This window comes from Bos indicus, chromosome 6 (assembly GCF_029378745.1).
Source record: "Bos indicus isolate NIAB-ARS_2022 breed Sahiwal x Tharparkar chromosome 6, NIAB-ARS_B.indTharparkar_mat_pri_1.0, whole genome shotgun sequence".
Taxonomy (NCBI): Eukaryota; Metazoa; Chordata; class Mammalia; order Artiodactyla; family Bovidae; genus Bos; species Bos indicus.
Genome location: NC_091765.1, coordinates 89,619,366 through 89,634,831, shown reverse-complemented (window position 1 = coordinate 89,634,831; position 15,466 = coordinate 89,619,366). Strand labels below are relative to the sequence as shown.

Here is a 15,466-nt window from a genome sequence, read left to right as displayed (position 1 = left end):
CTCATAAATGGTAGAGCTAGTGAGTCTGCTGCAAATCCTGTTTGAACTACTTTGACCACTTCTCTGAGCATGCGTGCTCAGTCAGTAAGTCGCATCCAACTCTTTGAGACACCGTGGACTTTAGCCCACAAGGCTCCTATATGCATGGAATTTCCCAGGCAAGAATACTAGAGTGGGTTGCCCTTTCCTTCTCCAGTGGATCTTCCCAACCCAGGGATTAAACCCTCATCTCCTGCATGGGCAGGCAGGTTCTTTACAAATGAGCCACAGGAAAGCCCACCACTTCTCCACATTAACATATTAAGATGGGTGAGACTGGGGGAAGCAGTCATAAAGGCATATTTTTCTCAGTCCAACAGGTTATAGTTTGAAAGACTCTGAATCTAAAGAAAAAATCATAGTGGAAAAGATGTGAAATGTGTGAGTCATGAGGTAGTGTTTGAATCACAAGCATAAGGAAGCGAAAAACTTCTATTAGAATTAGTCAAATAAATACGTGAATCACTAACCCTGTGTTCTTCTTACTAGTTCACTATATCCTGTAGAAACCATCTCACCTTTAGGCATAATGAACACAAGCCAAATTTGGTGACCTTGATTCCTCACTACAAATGTAAAGAAAAAAGCCACAGTAAATTAATACTCTTCCACAACTAATTCATCCACAGCAATTCCATTTAAAAAAACCATGTATTTCCAGCGACCCATCATAGATTTGAGCCTCCTAGAGTCCTCCTCCAAGACCACCTGGGGCACAGTGGGTCATGCTTACTTATCCTAAGGTCTTTTCTGTGTGTTCTGGATCTTGCAGGTTCACTGCAATGTAGTTGGGTGTGATTTTTGCTCTTCTATCTTGCTTAGAATCTACTGGGCTCCTTGATTATGGTGGCTTAGTCTATCCTAGAAAATTTTCAGTTATAGTTCTTTCAAATATTACTTTTTATGCATTCTCCCTCTTCTCATAGTCTGCAGTTCCTTTCAGAAATAAGTTACGTATTCTCATACTATGCTTAAAGTCTCTTAACTTCCTTTTTGTGTATTCTATATTTTTATCTCTCTGTTGTGTCCTAGATGAATAAAAAATAATTGTCCCTCTGGTTCAAGTTCATCTATTGTTTAAGTTGTCCAATGAGATTTTACTTTATATAATCATATTTTTATTTCTTGAATGTTTTTACAATTGCTGTTCCTTTCCCTATTACCTATTTGTCTCTGTCTCCCCCCTCCACTCTTGAATCTGCTTAGTTTCCTAATATTATATTATTTTCTTAAGTTCCAAAGCCTTCTTTAATGTCTAATGATCTGGAACATGCTTATTCATTATGGTCTGTAGTTGATTTTAACACTTTCAAGTTTAGGTATGTTCTATACTGTGGGTCTTGACTCCTGTGTAGTGTTGATGGTTCCTCCAGAGTTTTATAAATTTGTATGTAGACTCACCAGCTGCATGAGACTCTTATCTCTGACAGTCCTTTGGGGTCCATGTTGAAGACATATCTTAGTAAGACAGTTTGACTTTCATTTCTGCCAGATATTGATCTGGGCCTCCTTCTATGCTACCTGGGAGTTTCCAGACCATACAAGGGCTGTAATGAAATCCCAAACTTACCTGAAGGCAGACTATTGGTACAGACCTTTAGGGGTTGAAAAAAAATTTTTTTTCCACCCATTGTCCAGATTGAGGCAGACATGCTTCCTTATCACAAACCCATGTTTTTTTAGTGGATTTATTTCCAGTGACAGTTTTTATTTTATACAAAGATTTTTGTTACAACTCTCTTCCTTATAAGGATCCAAAATCATATCATCAGTCTTAATGAGAGATTAAAATGTTAGCATTTAAATCTTGATAGAGCAACCAGCTTTAAGCCTCACTCAGAACAAGCCACAGTATATACCTAGGAAATTTCCTTTCCTAGTTTCTGTTTCCTTTTTTGAGAGGAAGATCTTTGGACTTTTCTCTGGCCAACTGAGCTGTTCATTTGGAAGGAGTCTTTCAAATCTTCAGGATTTCCAAGTAGTTTCTAGAATAAGGATTTTAAGCTATTCTGTAAAAACAAACACATAAAAAAACCCACAGCAAAACAGAAAACTTTACTCTTCCCTTAGTTTTGAGGAGAGTGTTCTCTGGGTTGTAGAGAGACTCTACTGAGTCGTGTGCCTGTTACTCTGGAAATGAACTGTGTCACCCTGGGGCAGCTCCTGGAAGCCTTGCTTCTGTGACGTGTTCTCACACTTCTGCCTACGGGTGGCTGGACAATGATTTGTTGTGTAGTCACTCAGTCGTGTCTGACTCTTTTGTGACCCCATGGACAGTAGCCCTCCAGGCTCCTCTGTACATGGGATTTCCCAGGCAAGAACACTAGAGCGGATTGCCAATTCCTTCTCCAGGGGATCTTCCCGACCCCAGGATCAAACCTGTGTTTCCTGCATTGCAGGCAGATTCTTCTACCTCTGAGCCACCAGGGAAGCCTGGACTGTGAGTGGATATACTCAAACTGTGCCGACTAGATTCCTTTCTCTTGAAATTTTGAATTTTATACTCCAAACTACTGTTAGTCTTGCCCTCATGGTCCTGAGATAGTTCTTTTAACAGGCTCAGTCTCAGAGCTAGTTGTTAGTATACAGCTTAATAATATGATTATTATTTTTGCCAAGATCTGCAGCCGTAAACAGTTTGGAGACCTGGTGTATAATTGTGCCTAAAACAGTGTGAATAGGTACCGTGAAACTAGCTTTATTCAATACTAATTGGAAGTGATTTTACAATTTTAATAAGGATAACACTGTGATTCTTCATGCTTACTTTCAAAGCAACTGTAATTTTATTATCTCAACTATTTTTCAAGTGATAGAGATACTTTGCTTTGTTTTTGCCAGGTTTTCACATTTACAGGAGTATACAGAAGTTCAGACAGTTGCTCAGAACAGACAGTTGCTCAGAACGTGGCACCCTGGCCCCTGGACTTTTGGCCTAGAGCATTTTCAAGATGTGTAAAACGCCTCTTTAAAAAGCAAGTTCCTCCTGAGGAAGTGTTTTTTTTTTTTTTTTTTTCTGTCTGTGGCAGAGGACATCATGGAGAAGGTAGGCTCTGTTAAGAGGTGTAGAGCCCAAAGAGGAAATCTCTCACCTGCTGTATGAGTTCAGGATTATGCTTCCTACATAATGGAAATTGTATTACCTCTCCTCCCATTACTCCTCCCACAAGTAGCCAATCACTGGCCTGAAATTAATCAGAATGAGTAGAAAAAGCAGTTCAAGCTAGTCCTAAATTAGTATAAGTCCGTGCTATTTTCAAAGAAAACTCGGGACAGTGTCCAAATTTGTGATGATACAAAGGGCTCTTGAGATCCATAGAATGTGATGCTTCTTCTGCGGTCATCAGTTAAGGGCTCTACAATACAAGGAGAGTGACATGCAATTAGATACATACACAGGATTATTCATTTGTAGTCTCTTGTGAGGGGGGAAAAAAAAACCTCTAAAGATAAAAGTGTTTAGTAAGTTAAAAATTATTAATGGTCATAATGAAACACTTTATATGTATTATCTACTTCTCTAATTATAAAGCAAGAGCAAACAAAAGCATGTCAATCTTCAATGTTAAGTGAATTATCCAAAATGACATCACTTATAGCTAGATGGTTTGGGAACATTATATCATACCTGTAGGATTAAAAAAAAACTCAAGTACTTCCTACCACATTACACCTCTCAACTGCCAAGGTGACCCTCAGGTGGATCACAACCTTCAAATTTCTCTATTTTATTTTCATTTTTTAATTAAAAATCCACAAAATTTAGTTTTTCCATTGTAAGTGGTTACCATTATAAGTTTTTCCGTGATAAGTGGTCTTACCTACTGCTATGACTTAGACAAACCAAATCAAAACAAAACAAAACCAAAACACTCCCAAAAGCTAGTTTGAGTTTTTCTTTATTTCACAAGTTAATCCAAATACACTCCCGTTATCACCTCCCTCTATCTTCTCCATCCACCAGTTTATAAACTCTATTTGGAGTTTAGCTTTAGAAAGGCTGTGCCTCAAGTAATTTTTTTTCAAAGAGGGAGAAATTTTTTTCTTAAAATTTCTCATCAAATAGTTCTGTTGCTTCTGATTGATTTCTGTAACAGACCTTCTAGCAATTTTAATCACTTTTATATTCAGTGGAGATATTTATAAATAGGTCAACTTGGATATCATGTTAAATCTGTTTGAACCCGTGGTTCTCAAACTTGAGTGGTTTAGTCGCTAAGTGATGTCCACCTCTTTGTGACCTTATGGATTGTAGCCTGCCAGGCTCCTCTGTCCATGTGATTTTCCAGGCAAGAATACTGGAATGGGTTGCCATTTCCAGGGGATCTTCCAGATCAGGGATTGAAACTGGGTCTCTTGTATTGCAGTCAGATTTTTTACCAACTGAGCTACCAGGGAAGCCCATTATCACCTGGGAAGCTCAAAATCACCTGGAGGGCTTGTTAGACACAGCCTCTTGGGCTCATCCCCAGAACTTCTGAAATGAGACTGAGAACTGGGATTTCCATAAAATTGCCAGATGATAATTCTGCTGGCCTTGGAACCATATTTTTGGGTTTTCTGATATAAACTTATTTTAGTCTTATTGTAATTTTATTCTGATATGTAGCAGAATCTGCATGCATTTCTAAATATATTTTTAATTAAAAGAAATTAGAATATTAATGTGAGAGTCATTGAAATTAATTATACCTATACAATCTTTTTGATAATATTCATCACCCATTCAGACTCAGGATCCAAACAAATTAATTGTCCATCTTTCAGTGTGACTCTGAAAAGAAAAGAGTATATAACTGTATATAATTTAATAACACTTGAAATTTATTCATTACAATTTCTGTAACATGAAATTCATATGCTTAAAATGAACACACAAATATTTTAAACTAATCATATTATTAGAATGTGACTTTTAATCATAACAGTGTACATAACAATTAAAAAAAATCAACTAGAAGATAAATTTCCTAGAGTCTTTAGAGATATCAGCTGATAATCACTGAACATTTACTAGACTTAAAATGCACAGGGTATAGTGTCAGACTCTGGAAAATGTGCATATAGAGGGTATCTTCCAGGCTGCCAGTTATCAACCATTTACTATGTACTCTTTATCACTACACCTCTGCAAATTTGGTTAGATTTTAAGACTTCATTAAAGCCTCATTTATTATCGGAAGAGAGGAGGATACCATAAACTAGTTATTTAAATCTATTCTGTAGTTTTCAACTGCACTTAACAGAACAGCAAAGCTCCATCCCTTTGAGGTTCATTACATGAGGACCATTAAACCAGTCAGTCCTAAAGCAAATCAACCCCGAATATTCATTGGAGGGACTGATGCTAAAGCTGAGGCTTCAGTACTTTGGCCACCTGATGCAAAGAGCTGAGTCATGGGAAAAGATGCACCATATGCAAGAATCAATTCCAGGTGGATTAAAGTTTTAAATACAAAGGAATAGACTGTAAAAAAATTTAGCAGACAATACAGAAGAATATTTTTATGAACTCTGTGAAGGAAAGTTTTTTTGAACTAAAACACTAAAAGTGCTAAGCAGAAAAGAGAACGTTACTAATCTAAAGCATATTAAAAATATATTTATACTAATTGAAAGGACACCACAGAAAGATTAAAAACATGAACCACAAATTGGAAAATGAGCTTTTCTATCCATAAATTTGATGAGGGTTTAATATCCAGAATGTGTAAAGAACACCTGTGAGGCAATAAAGAAAAGGTTATTAATAAAGTTATTAAGAGAGTAGATCTGGAGAGTTCTCATCACAAAGAAAAATCTATTTTTAATTTATCTATGAGATGATGGAGGCTAACTAAACTTATTGTAGTAATCATTTCACAATATATATAATTCAAAACATTATGCAGTACACCTTAAACTTATAGTGATGTATGCTAATTATGTTTCAATAAAACTTGGGGAACAGTCACAAAAAAAGACTTCTCCCTCTACATCTTCGGCACTTACATGATTTCTTTTCTGTTGCAGTGAGCACCTTCAGGGATTATCTGGACTTTTGCAATGAATTTGGGAGAAATAAAGTCAGATTGTGTCTGAATACACTGGCATCGCAGCTCTTGGCTCTCAGAGGGATCAGCTGTGTGAGAAAATAGGGAAACACTAAGAACAAAGACAGCCGTGATGCTTAATTCTTTACTTATGAAATCTGAGATCAATGCAGCAAGATACTCAACTCACCAAATACCATCAGAAATTTTTAGGGAGACAATCACATAAATATAATCATTTGCTATTGTTATGATCAATGAAACTATTGAACATCTACTATATTTGAGAAATGGGTAAATGTACTAGACCAATAATTTATTGCTTGAAGGCATATATGGTCAATAAGAAATGTTTAATGGTAAAAATCAACTTCATTGCCTTCTATAAAATACTTTAAATACCAAAATTTTATGTGAATTCTATCAGTTGAAGGTGGCAATTTCCACCATTAAAATAAACGTCCTAAACCTTTTTGCAGTGTGCTGCTGCTTCTTGTTGTTCAATCTTTAAGTCTTTGTAACTCCATGGACTGTAGCCCGCCAGCCTCCTCTGTCCGTGAGGTTTTCCAGGCAAGAATATTGGAGTGGGTAGCCATTCCCTTCTTCAGGGGAGCTTCCTGACCCAGGGACTGAACCTGTGTCTCCTGCATTGGCAAGTGGTTTCTTTACCACTGAGCCACCAGGAAAGTCCGCGCTGCTGCTATCATCTTTAATAAGAAAAGCACAGACCCTTACAGTGTACCCATTTGCCAATGCAGGAGACATGAGAGACAGGCGTTTGATCCCTGGGTCGGGAAAGTCCCCTGGAGAAGGAAACGGCAACCCACTCCCCCATTCTTGCCTGGAGAATCCCATGGACAGAGGAGGCTGGTGGGCTACAGTCCATAGTGTTGCAAAGGGTCAGACACAACTGAAGCGATGACTTAGCATGCACACGTGTGTGTGTGGGTATTCATAACATTCTCAATATTAATTAATTAATTCAACAGATTTAAAAATTTTAACTCAACAGGAACATCTTTGACATTCCACAATCTCAGTGTATGTGCTGCTTAGGTTTTAATTTTTTCTACATTTTGCCCTAACACCAGATTCAATCTCATTTGATCTGGAAACATTTGGGCTTCGATTTTTTCCAAAGCCAAGAAGGAAAAGATGTAAGCCATAGCTCCTTACCAAAGATGCCCAGGACAAGGACGGCCAACAGGAGGAACATTTGTGAGCTCTCAGTAGCCATGTCTACGCTTGATCTTGATCCTTGTCTGAATGGTAGAGTCAATACTGCAGCCTCTTTTATATGCTCTCTGTAACCATGGAAGTTTTTTGTTGTTCTTGCACTCTCTTTCCATGAAGAATAGAAGGAACAGTTTATTCAAGTGGCATATTTGTCACTTACAAGTCAATGAGGAAGCTGGGTTTATTTTTCAAGCTTTGTTTTAACTGAGCGATTTCAGGCATGAGGAGATGAATGTATTGAATAGAAAAATGAACCCATTATTCCCTGGGAGGGAAACTGCATGATCGTGAAGGGTTCAGTGCCAGTTACAATTAGCAACTTACAAAATGGAATAATAAAAGATGTCTGTACATCTTTTCAAAGGTCATGTTTGTACAATGTAGGAAATGAAGATGCTTTTCCTCCTCAAGTATTTACTTTTGGCTTTTGTGCCTATTCTCGTAAATCCATTCAAGGTTATAATAGACTCTTCCAAGCTCTAACTATACTCATAATGTGTGCATGCATGTGTGCTAAGTCGCCTCAGTCTTTTCCAACTCTGATCCCATGGACTATAGCCCACCAGGCTCCTCTGTCCATTGTATTCTTCAGGCAAGAATCCTGGAGTGGGTTGCCATATCCTTTTCCAGGGGATCTTTTCGACCTAGGGGTAGATCCTGTGTCTCTTATGTCTCCTGCGCTGGCAGGTGGATTCTTCACCACTAGGGCCAGTGGAGAAGCCCCATACTTAAAGTATGGGTAACCTCTAAAGATACTGAGGGCTCCCCTTGTGGCTCAAGTGGTAAAGAATCTGCCTGCAGTGTGGGAGACCTGGGTTCAATCCCTGTGTTGGTAAGACCCCCTGGAGAAGGGAACAGCTACTCACTCCAGTACTCTAACCTGGAAAAACCCATGGAGAGAGGAGCCTGGCAGGCTACAGTCCATGGGGTCGTAAAGAGTCAGACATGATGGAGTGACTTGCACTTTCGCAAAGATACTGAATAAAGTTCAGATTACAGCAACCCTTGTCCTGTCAAGAACAGCAAATTATGGTTTACTTGCGGTTTAAAGGCAGCAGTTTCAAAAGGCTTGAAGCTGAATTAACTCAGTGGATTATGAACTTCATTTTTTTTTCTTAAGCAGTTTTATAAATGACCTTCATTATCCTATACAGCTCATTTATTTATTTATTTATTATATACAAATAAAGGAGCTGTATAGGATAATGAAGGTCATTTATAAAACTGCTTAAGAAAAAAAGTGGAAAAAACCAAAGCATTTGTTTCAGTTTCCTGGGGCTGCCATAAAAAAAAAGTCCCACATACTATGTTGCTTAGACAACATAAATCTTTATCTCACTGTTTTGGAGCCTAGAAGTCGAAAATCATGGTGTTGATAAGGTTGGTTCTTTCCTAGATCTGGGAGGGAAAAAGCTGTTTCAAGTGTCTTTCCTTCATCTTCTTCACATGCTGTTCTTCTTGTGTGCACGTCCACTCTAAGTTTTCCCTTTTTGTGAGGACACCAGTCACATTGGATAACCCACCCCAATGACCTGACTTTAGTTTGATTATTTCTGTAAAAATCTTATCTCCAAGTGAGGTATTGGGGGTTAGAGTCTTAATCTATGAATTTAGAAGGTGGGAGTAGGGGATGCCATTCAACCTGTAACAACACTTAAGTTAAGAATCGGTGATTACTGAGGGCTAATATAGCCTGAAGATGAACATAGTCTAAAAAGAATGTTTGTTTTTCTGGCTAATTCTCATTGAACAACCTGAAGGACTTTTGTTGGACACTAAGTATTTAAAGAGTAAAAATTGAGTTTTTTATCTTGAGAAGTTCATGGACTATAGGGGGAGGCAGACATGTAAACAGATTAAAGATGGTGATCTGTGTTATAATATATAGGTACCCTGGAGGCAGTGGAGGGAGGACCTCCCCCTCAGAGCCAGGAAAGACTTTGCAGTAGAGGCAACACTGGAGTTATTACAGATGAAAGGAAGCTCATATTAACATATATTTGTGAAGGGTTGCTCTGGTCTGAATGCTTGTGTCTCCCCCACAATTCACATGTTGGAATCCTAACCCCTAATGTGATGGTGTTAGGGGGTGGAAGTCTTTGGGAGGTGATTAGGTTATAAGTGTGGGGCCCTCATGAATGAGATTAGTACCCTCATAAAAGTGACCCCAGAGGGTTTTCTCATCCCTTATGTCACGTGGGGATACAATCCAGAAGAGGTCCTTCACCCAGCTCTGCTGGCTTTGACTTCCAACCTCAAGAACTCTGTGAAATAACTATCTTTTGTTTATAAACCACCCAGTCTGTGGTATTTTGTTACAGCTGCCCAAATGGACTCAGACAACAGTCTTGGCATGTTGAGAAAGTGGAGAAAAAATGTTATTTCAATATTAAAATAAGTTACAATAACTTGACAACATGATCAGACCTTGGCCTTTTTACAAACCAAAAAGTTAAAACTAAGTTAGAAACACTATTCAGACATAACTTTAATTTCTTTGAGTCTCATTTTTCTTCACTAAAAATCACAAAATACTATGTTATAAGGTGTTTAGATATTATGATGATAATAGGAAAGGATACAAAGATATGACAACCAAGTGTTCAAAGACTCAAAGTAACTTAGTTTTTCAAGGCTTAAAAAATAGGCTCAGAAAAAAAAAAAAGGCTCAGAACATCATGATAGTTATTAAGGAGTTGGCTAAATAATATAGAGCTCTAGAAATTGGCATTGAACTTCCATTGGTTCTCTTTAATCAATACTAAGTCACAAATGTATAGGGTGAAAGTCCATAAGCTCAGGGAAAGGACATCCATAGATGTTCAGGCTGAGCAGTTCTCAGACCTCTTTTGGAGTGGGGAGACACTTGAGGTCTGACTTGTTAGAGAGCTTGTGAGCACTCAGGGCATTCCGTAGAGACACAAAAGAGATATGACTCAGCAGTACAATTAAATGAACTCCAAAGCAAAGAACTCTCTCTAGACCACCCTAACTATGCTGAAAAACAAGCCTCAAAAAGATTAAGCTGATGCTCCAGTAACTTAGCTGCCCACCAGAACAGAGGCTAAGGCTCCAAAAGAAGAAAACAAAATCTTGATATTCCATAACATAATATACAATTTTTCCTGCATCCAATCAAAAATTACTACACATGCCAGGAAGTAGAAAATCATAACCCATACCAGGAGGAAAATTCAAGCAATAGAAATAGACTCAGAAAGGACAGAATTATAGAATTAATATATGAGGATATTAAAATACCTATCATAAATATGCTAAAAAAGTTTAAAAGAAAATGTGAACATGATGAAGAGAGAAGTAGAAACTATATATATATATTTAGTGCAACTTCTAGAAATGTCCAACTAGAAAATAGAATACACATCCATTAACTCCTGACCCTCAGTGAGAGTCATCTCATGACAGGCCATCCAACCTGTAAGCTGAGCAGACTCCTCTGCCATTCCCCTCTTCCATACTCCCAAGCAGAGAAAACTCTCAGGAAAGAAGCAGGAGAGAGGCGTTTGAGTTGGGAAGCCACCAGAAAAGTATAGATGTTGCTTATTGTGACTTCAGAACTCATCGGTAAGCAGAGGGGATACAAGCGGGACATCAACGGTAAAGATAGGACAAGCCCTTCCCCTTGTTATTTGTATGAGAAGTCCCAGAAAGGAGAAATAGCACCATCTGTGATTCTGGATGGCCCTCATTGTGCTATCACAGATCTGCCACCTCTGCCATCTCCCAGTGTTTCTCCAGTTACTTCTGGAAGTCCTGAGAGGACATCTCTTGATACAACTCACAAAGAAAGATTCACAAGAACAAAATGGGATACACCATACTTTCTCCTCTCTAGCTCTAGTTCATTTAGTAACATTGCTCAGGAAATCTCAGTCACTGCTGCCATTGCTATTTCCCGCTGATGACCCCTCAACGTTGTGACATAACACGAAATATTCATTTTCTACTTCCTTCATGCTGTGACCACAACCTCACATGCTTTGTGATTCACTTCCTGCTGTGACACTTCCAATGGGAACTGCCCGGGAAATTCGATGTCAAAACTACACTGCATATCCACTTGATACAGCACTGGAAGTTGAGATGATACCTATGGAGTTGGCCTTGAGGGCCAATGGCAGATTCCTGGAGACACTGGTAATGTTTAAATCCCTGTACAACTTCAGAAAGAGTGTTCTGTCATTACCTTTACTGGGTAGAAGGGAAATTAAGGTTAGATCAGGAACTTACCCTAGAGCACACAGTCCACAACTGGTAGAGCTGGAATTTACTCTGAAGTAAATATGATTCTTTGAAATGGTTGTCTTTCATCAACAAAATGAACAGCAACATCTTTTTGCTTTTAGGGGCTGTGTTCTGTATTGACAAGTGCTAAGTGGCCAATATAGCAAGTCCCACGTTTGAGGGTAAGGACTGGTCTTAAGGGTGAGGGCTTAATTGAACTCTCTCTCAAGTGAGTCACACTTGTAAACATTTTCCCATGTCCTCTGACTTAGGATTAGGGAGCAAATGCTAGCATTTAGGGAGCATCTAAACAACTGGCTTTAATTTATTCTGTAGTTCACAGTTTATTTCTTCTCATCTCATAATCAATACATTGGAATTATGAAGAGATGATCACTTTTTTAGCTTTTGTAAGTGTGAAACTAACCTCACAGAGGTTGTTTCTTGCTACCTGTGTGTGTGTGCTGTGCTTAGTCATGTGGGACTCATTGCGACCCCATGGACTATAGCCTGCCAGGCTCCTCTGTCCATGGGCTTCTCCAGGCAAGAATACTGGAGCTGGTTGCCATTTCTTACTCCAGGGGATCTTCAACCCAGGGATTGAACCCACATCTCTTCTGTCTCTTGCATTGGCAGGTGAATTCTTGACCACTGAGCCACTGGGGAAGCTCTAGAGGCATGGAGATAGCTAAATGGAGATAAACTGACATAAAAACCTGTTCTTTTGACTGACTAGAGATCCTACTCTAATATAAGGAAAGGAAAACATGCTGAAGGGTGGTAACTAACACATTCAAATCTTAAAACCATTTTACTGCATTTGATAAACTGATGTAAGGGGTTTGGATAACCTTAAACTCTGTGGTGAGATTCTTTACCATCTGAGCCACCAAGGAAACCCAAACTCAGAGATAGTTACTTATGAAAGTTAGAAAACTGAACCCAAATGTCAATTAGATCTTTTATATATTATCAGCCACTCACTTTTTGTGCTTCTATTGATGACACAAAGTACTTTGAGTCCTGAAGAAAAAAAATCCTCTTTATTATCATTTCACTGCCAGTTTCACTAAATTGTTAATAGTTGTTTGAAAAATCCTTTAGCCAAAGCAATGAAATGAGGGTTATTGTTAAGACAGCTACAAGAGAAACTTGCTTGGTGGTCCAGTGGCTGAGACTCCACACTCCAAGTGAAGGGGACCAGGGTTCCGTCCCTGGTCAGGGAACTAGAGCCCACATGCCTCAGTGAAGACACAAGATCCTGCATGCTGAAACTAAGATCCAGGACAGCCAAATAAATAAATAAATAGTTATTTAAAAAAAAAATAAAGAACAGTGCCGGGAGCCAGCATATTGCATATTGAGTGCATATTGCATATTGAGTGCAGCACTTTTCAGGATCTGGAATAGCTCAACTGGAATTCTATCACTGCCGGTAGCCAGCGTGAGGAACTCCGCCCATGACAAAGGTCATGAGGAAGGAGGCTCGGCATACGCAAAGGCGGGATCGAGCTTCAGGAGTCCCCCTGGAAATTCTCGAGCATATACCCCCAAAACCAGAATCTGCCTACTTTCTGCTTTGTGCTTTCACCTACACCTCTGACTTTACGCGGGGCTGTCCCCCACTACCTCTCTGAAAAAAGTTAGCTTACAGCTCCAGTTAATAATTCCTGGGTGTGACAGTGTTTAACCTACAAACTCCTTTGGAAATCCTCTAGCCTGCCTGAATAGGTTTTTCCGGCCTCATGTGATTGTTCAGAGCCTCCCAACTGTGAGAGGCAGGAGATGTTCTAAACTGTCTAAACACAGATTCTTTTGAGTAGTTAAAAGATTGATTAGAAATTGTATTGGTGAAGGGATTTTCACTTGTTGGGCCAATGTTTGCTGCTAAGTTTCCATATCCCTTACCTGCTGTGTCCCTGGCAGTGTATTGGTTAATATAATTGGTGTAAATAGTAGCTTTAATGTTTGTAACCTGGGACCCTTGAGTTAATTCTTTTTCTTGTTGTAGCCCACCACACCTTTGCGCTGTAGGAATGCAACTGTATCTAATGCTTTTGGAGGGTGGCTCCTGACCAATCACCTTTAGAGAAAAATAAGTTTTCTGAAGAAAAGGTCTTAAAATGTTAACAGGCCTCCGGGCCAGAAGATGATGCAAATCACCTAAGCTTTTGCATATGATAAGTTTGCAGGAAGAAAGCCTGGTTTGCTGCAAGACTCTACCCCTTCCCCCATTATCCTCTGTGCATAACTTAAGGTATAAAAACTACTTTGAAAAATAAAGTGCGGGCCTTGTTCACCGAAACTTGGTCTCACCATGTCGTTCTTTCTCTTACCTTCTGGCTGAATTATTCAGCCTCTTTTCTGCACTAAATTTCCTCACTGAGCTATCCTTATTTCAGCCTCTTTTCTCCACTGAATTTCCTCACTGAGCTATCCTTATTTCAGCCTCTTTTCTTCACTGAATTTTACTGAGCTATCCTCATTCTATTACTCTTTATATCCTTAATTAACATTTAATTAAGCAATTGTTTCCTGATCTTCGCCTACGCCGTCTCTCCTTCGAATACCCTGGATCAGCCGGGGCTGGTCCCCGGCAGGTGGCGCCCGAGACAGGGATTTTCGAAGGTAAGCTCCCCAAAGCAATCAGAGCCATCAGCCCTATTGCTCCCCGTTCTCGGAACAACTGGGTGACCAGCCCTCTTGTTCCCCCACGGAGCAGTTTGGGTGACCAGCCCTACTGCTCCTCCCTTGGAACAGTTTGGGCCATCAGCCTACTGTTCCTCCCCCGGAACAATCTGGGTTATCAGCCCTATTGTTCTTCCAGTGTTCGGGACGCCTAGGACCCCACTCAAGGGTGCCGCGGACCCCCCTGTAGGATAGACAGGGCGAGAGGAGTGGGAAGTGTTGAAAGTGTTAAAAGAGTTAGACTTAGAGAGAGAAAATGGTTTCTGAAGTTAAAAGGCCAAAGAAGAGCCTGATCTTTTAAAAGCTAAAAGCTTTATCTTCTATTATACTTCATTTTCTGACATGGGTAACACGAAACTAAGAATGGCAACTCTTTATACAAGTAATCTTGAAACTGTTAAAGAGGCTACTGTTAATTTAGATACTTGGGTGAAGGTAAAAAAAACAACTAAAAACTTATCCTATAAATATGATTAAAAATGTTCTGGACCCTCATCATGAGGCTGTGGGATAGTCTATGGGAGAGGCTATAGCGGTGGATGGTAGTGGGTCTCCACCTTCTGCGCAGATCATATTTTCTGCCATTGACGAAGAAAAGGAGGGAGACTGTGCTCTACCTCCGGAGGAAGGAGAGGGCTTACAGGACGCTGCGGCCGGGCGCCCCGGAGAGCCCCCTCCCCCTCTACACAAACCTTTAAAATTTATCCAACAATTTCTGATTTAAGGCGACTACTCCACCTCCGCTTGCACCTCCCAGGGCCTAAAAATTCCCCAGTTTACATCCAAAGTCTCCCAGAGCATTGCCTAAAGCTGAAAAAGATAAAAAAGATTTCTCTTAAACAAAGGAGCTTTTAAAAAATACACAATATACAGAGCCTGCTCCTTGCAGAAAACCCCCTCAGGGGGGCCTCACCCAAGCAAAAAAAGAAAAACAAAAACAAAAAAAGTGAAAAAGAAAAAAGGAAAGAAAATAAAGAAAGATCTAAAGATAGAGAAAGAGCTAAAGAGTGAAAAGGAGAGGAACGGAGAAGGAAGGAATCAGGGAACGCAGCAAGATAGAGAAAGGAAGTTAAAAAAGGAGATAACAGAGAAAAAGATAGGGAGAAAGAAAAAAAAAAGATTAGGGAAGAGAAGAGGGTAAAGGGAAAGAAACGAAGGAAAGAGAAGGGTAGCGAAAAAGGAAGGGGGAGAGAAAAGTGAGAAAAGCAGGAAGAGAGGAAGAGAGA

The 15,466-nt window shown here is 39.5% G+C and overlaps 1 protein-coding gene across 2 annotated transcripts; it reads right to left on the bottom strand.

Annotated features, from left to right (window-relative positions):
* Positions 1-1,711: 1,711 nt before the first annotated feature.
* LOC109560575 (C-X-C motif chemokine 15-like) lies at positions 1,712-7,362 on the bottom strand. 2 transcript variants are annotated; one of them, XM_019962918.2, is made up of 4 exons: positions 7,248-7,362; positions 6,031-6,160; positions 4,732-4,813; positions 1,712-3,395 (listed from the first exon to the last, which is right to left on the bottom strand). In XM_019962918.2, exons 1-3 carry the CDS (start codon positions 7,306-7,308, stop codon positions 4,732-4,734), a joined length of 273 nt encoding a protein of 90 aa, XP_019818477.1. In that variant the 5' UTR covers positions 7,309-7,362; the 3' UTR covers positions 1,712-3,395. The 2 variants fall into 2 exon arrangements, with proteins under 2 accessions (XP_019818477.1, XP_019818476.1); XM_019962917.2 differs by lacking the exons at positions 1,712-3,395; positions 4,732-4,813 and adding an exon at positions 5,614-5,760.
* Positions 7,363-15,466: the final 8,104 nt, after the last annotated feature.

Bases quoted from the DNA above. Each gene is read 5' to 3' on its own strand.
- LOC109560575 (XM_019962917.2), bottom strand. From the start codon at position 7,308: ATGGCTACTGAGAGCTCACAAATGTTCCTCCTGTTGGCCGTCCTTGTC. The intron at 6,161-7,247 runs GTAAGGAGCTAT...TTTCTCACACAG, and splicing joins CCTTGTCCTGGGCATCTTTG to CTGATCCCTCTGAGAGCCAA. The intron at 5,761-6,030 runs GTAAGTGCCGAA...ATTGCCTCACAG, and splicing joins TGCAACAGAAAAGAAATCAT to GTGTTCTTTACACATTCTGG.